At 39.8% G+C, this 13,454-nt stretch overlaps 1 protein-coding gene across 1 annotated transcript in view; it reads left to right on the forward strand.

Moving 5' to 3' along the window:
* The window catches only part of LOC126189230 (formimidoyltransferase-cyclodeaminase-like), a 124,534-nt gene extending 116,940 nt beyond the window's left edge, over nt 1-7,594 (forward strand). Inside the window, exons 8-10 of the mRNA XM_049930925.1 lie at nt 2,215-2,376; nt 3,282-3,464; nt 7,276-7,594. Coding sequence (XP_049786882.1) covers nt 2,215-2,376; nt 3,282-3,464; nt 7,276-7,464 — 534 coding nt within the window. The 3' untranslated portion in view covers nt 7,465-7,594. The remainder of the gene's footprint in view (nt 1-2,214; nt 2,377-3,281; nt 3,465-7,275) is intronic.
* The last annotated feature ends 5,860 nt before the right edge of the window (nt 7,595-13,454 follow it).

Below are 13,454 nucleotides of genomic sequence, written 5' to 3' on the forward strand. Positions count from 1 at the left end.
AACACATAGAAAATGTTGTGGGGAAGGCTAACCAAAGACTGCGTTTTATTGGCAGGACACTTAGAAAATGTAACAGATCTACTAACGAGACTGCCTACACTACGCTTGTCCGTCCTCTTTTAGAACACTGCTGCGCGGTGTGAGATCGTTACTAGATAGCATTGACGGAGTACATCGAAAAAGTTCAAAGCAGGGCAGTACATTTTGTATTATCGCGAAATAGGGGAGAGAGTGTCACTGAAATGATACAGGATTTGGATTGGACATCATTAAAAGAAAGGAGTTTTTCGTTGCGACGGAATATTCTCACGAAATTCCAATCACCAACTTTGTCCTCAGAATGCGAAAATATTTTGTTGACACCATCCTACATAGGGAGGAACGATCACCGTGATAAAATAAGGGAAATCAGAGCTCATACGGAAAGATATAGGTGTTCGTTCTTTCTGCGCGCTATACGAGATTGGAATAATAGAGAATTGTGAAGGTGGTTCGATTGAACCCTCTACCAGGCACTTAAATGTGATTTGTAGAGTATCCATGTAGATGTAGAAATATTTAATTTTTTAAATTCTTTTAGAATTTTCTAGCAAGTCCCAAAATTTACTCTCACAGAAAATTCTAAAATATTAAAAAAATTTAGATATCCATTCTTGAAGATGCATAAGGCTAAATTCTCGCGAAGTTTCTTCAATTTCCGAACTCGAATACACCTGAATGTTATAGAATATCTAAACAGAATATATCAAATTTCGAGCGTCGATATAAGTCGCAGTTCAGAGCGTTTTCGTCGGTTACATTTTAACAACGATCAAGAAAGGATCAAAGAGAAAAATACCAAAAAGTAAAAAGTGAATATTCAAATGGTAAAGCGTTTCAAAAAAAAATATTTTGAATATTCAAAAGCTAAAGTGTGTCAAAAAAAGTGTTTACGCATGTTAATTCGCAAAGAAGAAGAGCTGCACGTAGAAACAAGCCAGAAGAAGAAATGGAAAGACGATTTATGAAAATTCTAGGAGATACTAAAATGTAGACTTTCACGGCCGGAAATATCATGTCCATTATAATTATCGGGGCTGTTATGCCGTAGTCGGTTGATGAATTCTGTGGTGATTCCCAACGTTTCGTCTCCGACTGCGGGAGACATCTTCAAGGGGGGTCCGTAGCTCGATGGAAGGTCCAACACACACACTTGCTCGCTACCACAGAATTCATCAACCGACCACGGCATAACAGCCCGGATAATTATAATGGACAATTCTAGGAGAGCAACAAATACTGTAAGAAGGAGTGCAACAAATACTGTAAGAAGGAGTGCAACAAATACTGTAACAGAAAGGTGTAGTGAAGAACAAATAGCGAACATTAAGGGAGAGAAGAAGAGGTGCGAATTATACTAAGTTCACTTAAAAACCGTGAACTAGCTAATCAGCGTCAAATGCGAAATAAACAAAATAGAGCAATAATGGCCACTCTGCGCGAACATCAAAGAGTACGGTACGTGGAAACTACCGTTACGAACTTCTGGCGTTCCATTAAGATTCCACGAAAACATACAGTGAACATCCAAATATCGTCATCGGAAAAATGGAAAAGACTTGCAAATACCGTTGCGCAGAAGAAATTTAAAGGAGACGCCCTAGATATGTGCTATGCCAGGGGTATAGCGTTACAAGTACCACCACCAGAACTGTTCAGTTATATGATCGGAATGGCACCAGATATGACTGATTATATGTGATTGCTTTTGACACAGTTTGTTGTACTTCACGTGCTCATGAGTTTGATCACCTCAAAAGTTGTTCATTAATAGCCTCAACAATAGAAGTACAAATACAGTATGTAAGCAAGTGAACGATGAAAATATAAATACGAGTATACAGTAAAAATTTACATTTCTTATTAAATCAAGTAACTTTTGGTTCTGACCTGTTTTATTTAAATAATAATATTTTTTCGCATCGTTGATTAATTATTTTAGTATACACCACACAGATCATATATTTAATGAAATATACGTCAGAGAGAATGGTCCTCATGCCATCTGTCTATTCTGACCTGCGCAACACTAGCAGCGCCTAATTGTAAAAAGAAAAAAAAATCTTAAGATGAGATATTGAAGTATACAGTTCAGAAGATCTTATTACAATGTCATTTTCTCTTCATTAGAAAATGTTTTGCATTTTTCACTATTGTCATATTATTATCACACAGGCTGCCGGCTTAGGAACTATGGTTGGTCAACTGACATATGGAAAACGACAATTTGAAGCTGTAGATGCAGAAATAAGGAAGATTGTTCCAACAATACATGCATCCATTGAAGGATTTGTTACCCTTATTGACAAGGACAGCCAGGCTTTTGACACCTACATGGTAATGTAAATGTGCCCATGCAGATATGCATGACGCATTCTTAAACAATGAATTTGAATGTAACCAACATCAGTGTTCGAGTCACTTATTGCATGTTATACGTTACAGACTTTGCAACACTAAACTTTCATGTAGAATCTATTTCATATTCTGCAACTATGACACATTAGTTGCATACTTCGAGCAGCAAGCAAATTCTTAATTGTAGAAATGACATCATGTAACATCATAGGCTGCTAGTTTATTTTTCTTTAATGTAACAGAAGAATAATTTAAACAGCAGCTTACTGTATTATATGATAGCTGTTATATAATTTATCAAATCTATGGAACACAATCAGCAAAAAATAGTTTTATATTCTTCTAGTTGATATGTCATAACAATAAATATCTCATTGCTAATTTCATATAGTATTACTCTGCATCATTTTCTAGGCTAATGTTTGACATTATGTGTAATCAGTTTGTTACAGGTTAAAGTAAAATCTTTTCTTTGGTTATTTTCAAAGGCATTTTCGCTTTGATTTAAAGAACTATGTATTATTTTTTAGCTAGATGTAGACCTATAGTTAACTGTCACAATATACACTTCACCTTGAAAAAAGCTTTTTTTTCTCACTTACATTGGAAACTTGTACAATCCTTTTACTGGTATCAGTATCTTAATATATACTTGAATATGTTGATGATTTTTAAAGAAAATTGTTACCAACAAATTTCCTGCTAGGTACAATAAAATAAAACTTTGCAGGAATGTTAATAATAATTTGCTGTATTGGATAAATTAGTTTCAAATATCTGTCTCTTAACATCACCAAAAAGTAAAAGAAATGCCTAGAATATCCATGTGTATTGTGAAGACTTAGATTCTTTAGACACATTAATAGAGAACATTTGTTTTCCAGGAGGCTTTAAAACTGCCTAAGAGAACGGAAGAGGAAGTTCAAGGAAGAGCAGCAGCTATGCAAAAAGGGCTAATGAAAGCCATTGAGATTCCTCAGATATTAATACAAAATGCTAACAGGCTGTGGACTTCATTTGCTGACTTGGCTAAAGTTGGAAACTCTACGACAATATCAGACTTACAGGTGAACCTAAGACTTAAATTGTTAAGTTCCAGTATTTAAGTGTTACAGATAAACTTCGTTGCTGCGGAATACGAGGGCTTCCTGAAAAGCAATGTCTCTGAACTTTTTACGTGAAAACTCTTAATGTTTTTTAACTAAAATAAACTTTATTAACATCTTCACTCTTCAAATATACATATTTATTTCTCGACGTAGTCGTCCTGGCGACGAACACATTGCTCCCAACGAAAGACCAGTGTTGATACCGTCACTGTAGAATGTTTGACTTTGTCGACGGAGCCACAACCTCGCACGTGGTTGCACCGCTTCATCACTGCGAAAGTAAAGTCCTCGAAGGTGTTCTTTAAGTTTTGGAAACAGACGAAAATCTGATGGGGCATGTCGGAACTGTATGGAGGCTGATCAATGTCATTGGACCCAAGGCGTCGGATTGTTGCAGATGTCACAGCGCTCGTGTGTAGTCTGGCACTGTTATGTAGAAGGAGAGGATGCAGACGAACTCTTCTGTGGTTAGAAACTTGATTACAGCACGCTGTTCCTCACGCACCGACATAGTTACGTTACACACCGCCATGTTACGCGCTAGAATTCTGAGCCCTCTAGCGACAGAGGGTTGCGACTTGCATCAGCGAAGAGCGAAAGTCGACGGAGTGATATGCATGACATGTAATACCTCAATCGGTATAGAGCACAGAATAAAAAATTCGGAAGTATTACTGTTTTACTGTTCAGCACGCCCTCGCACAAGTAGTTACTGCTGTGCGTATTGTTGTACAAGACAATGAAGAGAAAATGTTGACATGGGTGCTATTATTATATAAATATAACTTAGTAGTAATTATCTTCCTTGTTGGGATCTTTGCCAAACATCTGACAACACAGACAGAAAAAACTTACAACAGCTCCACGCGTTTGTTTCGTGAGAAGTGGAATGCCGCAGATACACTTAACAAACGCCAGTATGAGATTTAGAGAAGACATATTGTCCCACAAGAACGAACTATCTTAAAGCTTCGAAGACCATGACTCGAAAATTTAATTGCCACGGCTACTGGTGGATGACTTTCGCAGCATGTATGACCCTATGTTCGATGGTCAATTTTCACGCTTTTACAGGAGTTACTGCAGTAAGAAACAGCTAAATTGGAGTAGGTTTAAAACAAAGCATATGACTAAAATAGATGTGAATGAAATGCATACGGATGTCAGGAGGGCAATTCATAACGTCTTCAACGATTATCGTAACAGAATAGTATCAACGGAAAGAAATTCTGGTCGTATGTAAAGAGTGTCAGTGTCAGGAGAGGTTAGTTTCTAGACGCTCATGGACGAAACAGGAGCTGAAATGAGATGCAAAGCAAAAGCAGAAATGCTGGACGCCGTATTCAAATGCTCCTTTACAAAACAAAAATCAGGAATATTGGTCCAATTTACTTCTCGCAGCACATGCAAGAGGGAGTGATATGTAGCTAAAATTGCCAAAAACATAGTGAGGTGTTTCAAACAGAATGATCTTCTCAGGCCAACGAGCGTGGATTCCGAAAAACTCGATTATATGAATCCCAACCAGAACTTTTCTCACGTGGTATGCTGAAAACGTTGGATCAAGTCAGTCAGACAGATGCAGTATACCTCTATTTCCGAAAAGCATTTGACTTAATAACGCATCTACGCTTATTATCAACAATATGATCACATGGGGTAAAAAGAAAGAGGACACAGCATGTTACCATGGACAGAGATTCAGCGAATATGTAGAAGTGATCTTGTGGAACAATATGAATAGCTATCTCAGAATTTTAGCAGATGATGCAGTTATCTACAATGAAGTACTGTCTATAAAAAGCTGCAAATATATTCGTTTGGATCTGGATAAGCTTTCAAAGCGGTCCAGAGTTTGGCATCTTGCTTTAAATATTCACAAATGTAAAACTGTGTATGTCACAAAACGAAAAATAAAAATTAGTATTCCTTGAATACAATATTAATAAGTTGCAGCTGGACTCTGTCAACTTATAATCACTTGATTAACAGCTTATAGAGATACGAAATGGAACACTTACATAGGCCCAGTCGCACACAAAGCAGGTGGCAGAGTTCGGTTCATTGATAACAAACTGGGGGAATGCAGTCAGTCTACAAAGGAGATCGCTAACATAACACTCGTGCGACACATCCCAGAACAGTACTCAAATGCGTACAATCCATACCAGACAGAACTATCGGGGGATACTGAACGTATATAAAGAAGAGCAGCGCGAATGGTCAGAGGTTTTTTGGCCCACGGAAGAATGTCACGGAGATGCTGAGAAAACTGAAATGGCAGACTCTTGAAAGCTACTATCAAAATTCGAAGAAGCGGCTTTAAGGGATAAACCCAGGAATGTACTACAACACCGAACGCAGGGATCGTGAGGATAAGATCAGAGTAATTACAGTACAGAGTTGTTAAACAATCATTCATTCCGCGTTCCGTACGTGAATGGAACTGGAAGAAGCCATAATAACGGGTACAGTTGGATGAAACCTCCGCCACGCACTTGTCACTGGCTTGGAGAATATGAGTGTAGAGAAACTATGTGCGTGCAGCCATTACAGTTTCCAGAGGGTTGCAATCTAGTGCAGAATTAGCAAGGTCCACCTTGAGAGCCTAAGGTATCACATCCAAGTGTTGTGTGGAGCCAACAAGAGATATGTAACTTATAGATACGAAACGGCACCATATTTCATTAAGACACGAGCACTGATGATATATCCAGTGTTTTGATTGTCTCTTCTTACCATTTGACAGCTTCTCGGCCGGCCTGTGTGGCCGTGCGGTTCTAGGCGCTTCAGTCTGGAACCGCGTGACCGCTACGGTAGCAGGTTCGAATCCTGCCTCGGGCATGGATGTGTGTGATGTCTTTAGGTTGGTTAGGTTTAAGCAGTTCTAAGTTCTAGGGGACTGATGACCTCAGAAGTTAACTCCCATAGTGCTCAGAGCCATTTGAACCATTTTTTGAACAGCTTCTCGTCAAACATGAAAATGGGGGGTGGGGTAGGGGGTGGAGCTGGCCGCTGTGGCCGAGAGGTTCTAGGAGCTTCACTTCGAAACCGCGCGACTGTTATGGTCACAGGTTCGAATCCTGCCTCGGGCATGGATGTGTGTGATGTCCTTAGGTTATTTAGGTTTAAGTAGTTCTAAGTTCTAGGGAACTGATGACCTCAGATGTTAAGTCCCATAGTGCTCAGAGCCATTTGAACCATTTTGAAAAGGGGGGAGGTATGAGGTCTCTTTGTATGATGTAATGACAGACCTCCCCTTTCTGCTACCTAAATATAGTATGCAAATTTGATTGTTTCAGATTTAATGATGTATTGATTAAACTATGTGTATCTTTTACTGCTCTCATCCGATAAAATTGTTACTGTGCTGTGTGTCCCCCACTGGTAACAGTGCAACAGGGGACGATTTAAAGATAAGTTTTTGAACTTTTAACTAGCCTTTCATTACAAAATCGAAGCACATCACTCTTTACTTGCTTTGTGTGACTCACATGAATATGATCATTGCTTACACTGTAATCGCAAATACCATCACTTTCCTGGGTATTACACATTGTTCTAGAACTCTCTCTCTCTCTCTCTCTCTCTCTCTCTCTCTCTCTCACTGATACCTACTCACCTCATCTTAAATTCCTTTTTTTCCTTTTATAAGTCTCTGTTATCGTCTAACTGATGTATACTGCTACTTGAACTTTCTAAGTTAGTTAATCAATACCGTATGTTGCTCGGTTTAGCGAAAGAGTTACAAATGTTTTTGTCACAACAGGTTGGAGCGCAGTGCTTGAGAACAGCTGTAATAGGAGCCAGCTATAACGTAACTATTAATCTGAAGAACATCGAGGATAAAAGCTTCAAAACGAAGACACTGGAATCTGTCAAGTCTGCCATCTCTGAGGCAGAATTAGGCTGCCAGAAGGTTCTTGATACCCTGCAGCGCAGACTGAATGAAGAATAATTCACAAAAAAATGTAAAGCATGCGGAATATTGATAAAATTTTGTACTGTCTGTTTTTCTTTACTGCTACCCAGTATAGCTGCATGTAAATGCAAAGACAATAAAACGTTTTCACATAGCAAATATAACCTCATATCAATCAGCCTCCTTCTTTGGTAAGAGTAACTACTCATTAAAATATTTTATGAATTAAAGATGTTTGCCAGTAATGGAAAATTACACACTTACTTACACTTTATAAGGGCATAAATCCTAGCAAGAATCTGAGTATTTCTATAATGTAATACATCTTTAACGGATAATGCTGAACTAGATGCAGTGTAAATGAAATTTAACGATACTGCTCGTATTAAGGAAACACGAGACTACATAATTCAAGCTAAGGAGTACAGACTCTCCTTTGTGGATTTATTTTTATTTACTCATGTGATCAATGCCTGCGGCCACATGAAGTACTTTTAAAGGTTTATTACATACGTTACAATTACTTTTATTTCTAAAGCATCTTCAGTAGCCTGTAAGTAATGCAACACTTTTTTTTCCTGAAAGCATATTGGTTTCATTCAGGATTCCAGTACACCATATTATTCCCCTATTTTTCAACATAAACTCCGTTCCATGCGACGGCCTTACGCCACCTTACAGGGAGGGTCTTTATGGCCCCATGCTACCACTCTATTGGTCGATGTCGGAGCCAACGTCTTGCTGCATCAATAATCTCCCCATCATCCGTGTAAGGCGCAAGCAATTCCGCACAGATGGTCCTTCGTTTCTCTCGATAGTCTTCTGTTAGGCAACGAGACACCCAGCGGCCACACAGCTTTGAGTACACCAAGTGTTAACACTACCAACAGAGGTGCCCAGTTGAGCAGCGAGGTGTTTGAACGTGGTCCGTCGATCGCCTGAAATGAGTGCCCGCACGTTCCTACAGAACAGCTGTTTTCGGTCAGCCAGCACGCGGGAGACAGGACAGGTTTGCGCGAAATTGTTGCGATGGTGACAGGCGTCTCGCCCATCACGACTCACCGTGCTTTTGTTAACTGCCAGGTCTCCGTAGACAATCTGCAAGCGCCTATGAATATCTACGATGCCCTGGTTTTCTGCCAAAAGAAACTCAATGAAAGCCATCTGCTGGGAACACGCCTCAGTTACAGACGCCATTTTGAAGGCTACGTATAGTGCCGTCACCCATCGAAATTTCATGAAACTATTGGGGCTGAAGCGCGAATATTCTATGATGTCCCTCAGCAAATTCCGCATTTTTTTAGCCGAAACTGGCGGAGAAAAAAGTGTGTTGCATTACTTATTGAATGCCCCGCATATGTGATTCGATTTCAATATGTTCGTACTACATACACTAAGAGCCAAAACATTATGACCACTTGCTTGATAGCGAGTTGTCCCACCTCTGGAACGCAGAATAGCAGCGATTTGCATGGCGAGCAGTAAACAAGTTTTTGGCAGGTGTCCGGACGTATGTGGCACGAGATGTCTGGCACACGTCAGCAATACCCCATAAGTTACTCGCCCGAGGTTTGTGGGCGCAGAGATGACCCCCAACAGTATGCCAGATGTGTGCCGCTGGGTTCAGATCAGACGAATTTGGTGCGCAACACATCCACGTGAGTCCACTGTTCTGCTCCTCAAACCACTGTAGGACGATTCTGGCATTGTGATGGGAACAATTATTCTGGTGGAAGATGCTATCACTGTCAGGGAAGACATCAAGCATGTAGGATTCAGTTCGTCTGCAGTAATGTTCGTGTAATCCACAGCTGCCGTGGTACCTTCAGTTACTGCCCTGTATCTCCTGCAAACCCTCTTAGCACAGCACTGCCCCCATTGGCCTGTGTCTTCGAGCAGCTGTTCACGGTAGGTCCAGACACGACCATCGACCTGGTGTAACAATAAACGTGATTCATCCGGCCAGTTGACACGTTTCGAGTGACCCACGTCCAATCTCGCTGATCCCGTGCCAGATGAATTCGTCATTGATCGTGTCATTCGGTCAACACGGGAACACGTATGGGTTGTCCTCTGCAGAGACTCATGTTCAAAAATATGGGCTCAACAGTATGCTACCGAACACTTGCGCCTGTCGAGCATTGTGCTCTGCCATCAGATATGCCACAGATCTCCGCCTAAGCGACCTTACAGAGCGGGCAACTCTCCGAACTCCACAGTCTTTGATGAGACTTGGACGTCCAGCACCTCATCGCCTGCCCGAGGTTCCACCATCCTTCAACCACTTTTCATAGATACTCATGACACTATCACGCAAACAGACGACCAGTTTCGCGTTTTCCGAGATGTTTGTTCCCAGGGGGCCATAATAGTATGCCCCTTGCCAAGGTCGCTTGTGTCAGCGGCGTTCCTCATTAGCTATCGCTGCTAAAATTATTTCCCTTCGTCTCACTTCCGTTTACATACTTTCCTGACCGCATCGGGAATCCACAACGGCATCCGGCGTCATTCAGTCTCGCCGAGGTCACAGGTCATAACGTCTTGGCTCATTACTGTATCTGAAAACATAATTTTGGACGACTTTTAGATAGGGTTCTTGCTGTAACCTAAGCTTTCAAACTATAAACAAATTCTGGGACATAAATTTATCAGCTTTAAAATACTCTAAAACAAAAAAAAACATGACCAATATGAAGAAATTATTCGAATGGGACGGAAATCGGTAGATTTATTCAAGAGAAAGAGCTTCACAAATTAAGCGTGTCAATGACGCATTGGCCCACATCTGGATGTTATGCAAGCAGTTTTTTACCTTGGCACTAATTGACAGAGTTATTGGATGTTCTCCTGATGGATAACGTGGCACATTCTGTCTACCTGGCGGGATAGATCGTCAAAATCTCCAGATGGTTGGAAGACCCTGCCAATAATTCTCCAAACTTTCTCAGTTGGAGAGGGATCCGGCTACGTCACAGCCCAAGGTAGTGTTCGGCAAGCGCGAAAGCAAGCGGGAGGGACTCTCGCTTTGTGCTGAATTTTTTTTTAATGCGACCGGGATAGGTCTGTTCTGTGGTCATAAAGGTAATCGTCGCTTCTAACAGTAGTCGAGTTAGTCTCATATGTCATTTTGTCTCCACACGAAAATATACTTTGCATGATCCACACCCGCGCTTGCGTACTGGAAGCTAACGACTTAATGATTTCCGCTGACGTCTTCACTGCAGCAGGATTGGAGCAACCCGTCGTCCTTGCAGCGGGCGGTCAGCGGCCACTGGCGCCGCGTCTGCTGGAATTTGCTGCGAGGCTGCACGCTTGGCGGCAGCAATACGGCAAGCCTTTCATCAATGAATTCTAGTTATTCGCGACCTCTTGTGTTCAGTTACACAAATTTAGTTCGATCCAGAGTATTCCAAATAAATTAAACTGCTTTTACGAGACTATCTTCTACATTTCTAGCATTTGTAGACTTAGAGAAAGCTTTTGACACTGTTGACTGGAACACACTCTTTCAAATTCTAAAGGTGGCAGGGGTAAAATACAGGGAGCGAAAGGCTATTTACAATTTGTACAGAAACCAGATGGCAGTTATAAGAGTCGAGGGGCATGAAAGGGAAGCAGTGGTTGGGAAAGGAGTGAGACAGGGTTGTAGCCTCTCCCCGATGTTATTCAATCTGTATATTGAGCAAGCAGTAAAGGAAACAAAAGAAAAGTTCGGAGTAGGTATTGAAGTCCATGGAGAAGATATAAAAACTTTGAGGTTCGCCGATGACATTGTAATTCTGTCAGAGACAGCAAAGGACTTGGAAGAGCAGTTGAACGGAATGGACAGTGTCTTGAAAGGAGATTTTAAGATGAACATCAACAAAAGCAAAACGAGGATAATGGAATGTAGTCGAATTAAGTCGGGTGATGCTGAGGAAATTGGATTAGGAAATGAGACACTTAAAGTAGTAAAGGAGTTTTGTTATTTGGGGAGCAAAATAACTGATGATGGTCGAAGTAGAAAAGATATAAAATGTAGACTGGCAATGGCAAGGAAAGCGTTTCTGAAGAAGAGAAATTTGGTAACATCGAGTATTGATTTAAGTGTCAGGAAGTATGGAGTGTAGCCATGTATGGAAGTGAAACATGGACGGTAAATAGTTTAGACAAGAAGAGAATAGAACCTTTCGAAATGTGGTGCTACAGAAGAATGCTGAAGATTAGATGGGTAGATCACATAACTAATGAGGAGGTGTTGAATAGGATTGGGAAGAAGAGAAATTTGTGGCACAACTTGACTAGAAGAAGGGATCGGTTGGTAGGGCATGTTCTGAGCCATCAAGGGATCGCCAATTTAGTATTGGAGGGCAGCGTGGAGGGTAAAAATCGTACAGGGAGACCAAGAGATGAATACACTAAGCAGATTCAGAAGAATGTAGGTTGCAGTAAGTAATGGTTAGATTAGATTAGATTAGATTAGATTAATACTAGTTCCATGGATAATGAATACGATATTTCGTAATGATGTGGAACGAGTCAAATTTTCCAATACATGACATAATTAAGTTAATTTAACAACATACTTAAGTTAATATAACAACTTTTTTCATTTTTGTGTTTTATTTTTTTTTATTTTTTATTTTTTAATATTTTTTAATTTATATCTAAAAATTCCTCTATGGAGTAGAAGGAGTTGTCATTCAGAAATTCTTTTAATTTCTTCTTAAATACTTGTTGGTTATCTGTCAGACTTTTGATACTATTTGGTAAGTGACCAAAGACTTTACTGCCCGTATAATTCACTCCTTTCTGTGCCAAAGTTAGATTTAATCTTGAATAGTGAAGATCATCCTTTCTCCTAGTATTGTAGTTATGCACACTGCTATTACTTTTGAATTGGGTTTGGTTGTTAATAACAAATTTCATAAGAGAGTATATATACTGAGAAGCTACTGTGAATATCCCTAGATCCTTAAATAAATGTCTGCAGGATGATCTTGGGTGGACTCCAGCTATTATTCTGATTACACGCTTTTGTGCAATAAATACTTTATTCCTCAGTGATGAATTACCCCAAAATATGATGCCATATGAAAGCAACGAGTGAAAATAGGCGTAGTAAGCTAATTTACTAAGATTTTTATCACCAAAATTTGCAATGACCCTTATTGCATAAGTAGCTGAACTCAAACGTTTCAGCAGATCATCAATGTGTTTCTTCCAATTTAATCTCTCATCAATGGACACACCTAAAAATTTGGAATAGTCTACCTTAGCTATATGCTTCTGATTAAGGTCTATATTTATTAATGGCGTCATACCATTCACTGTATGGAACTGTATGTACTGTGTCTTATCAAAATTCAGTGAGGAACCACTTAGTAATTTTCTGAAAGACAGTATTGACAACTTCATTGGTTAATTCTTGTTTGTCAGGTGTGATTACTATACTTGTATCATCAGCAAAGAGAACTAACTTTGCCTCTCCATGAATATAGAATGGCAAGTCATTAATATATATTAAGAACAACAAAGGACCCAAGACTGACCCTTGTTGAACCCCATTCTTGATAGTTCCCCAGTTTGAGGAATGTGCTGATCTTTGCATATTATGAGAACTACTTATTTCAACTTTCTGCACTCTTCCAGTTAGGTACGAATTAAACCATTTGTGCACTGTCACACTCATGCCACAATACTTGAGCTTGTCTAGCAGAATTTCATGATTTACACAATCAAAAGCCTTTGAGAGATCACAAAAAATCCCAACGGGTGGTGTTCGGTAATTCAGATCATTCAAAATTTGATTGGTGAAAGCATATATGGCATTTTCTGTTGAAAAACCTTTCTGGAAACCAAACTGTCATTTTGTTAGTACTTCATTGTCACAGATATGTGAAGCTACTCTTGAATACATTACTTTCTCAAAAATTTTGGATAAAGCTGTTAGAAGGGAGATTGGACTGTAATTGTTGACGTCAGATCTATCCCCCTTTTTATGCAAAGGTATAACAATAGCATATTTCAGTCTATCAGGGAAAATG

This window comes from Schistocerca cancellata, chromosome 1 (genome assembly GCF_023864275.1).
Source record: "Schistocerca cancellata isolate TAMUIC-IGC-003103 chromosome 1, iqSchCanc2.1, whole genome shotgun sequence".
In the NCBI taxonomy this organism is placed as follows: Eukaryota; Metazoa; Arthropoda; class Insecta; order Orthoptera; family Acrididae; genus Schistocerca; species Schistocerca cancellata.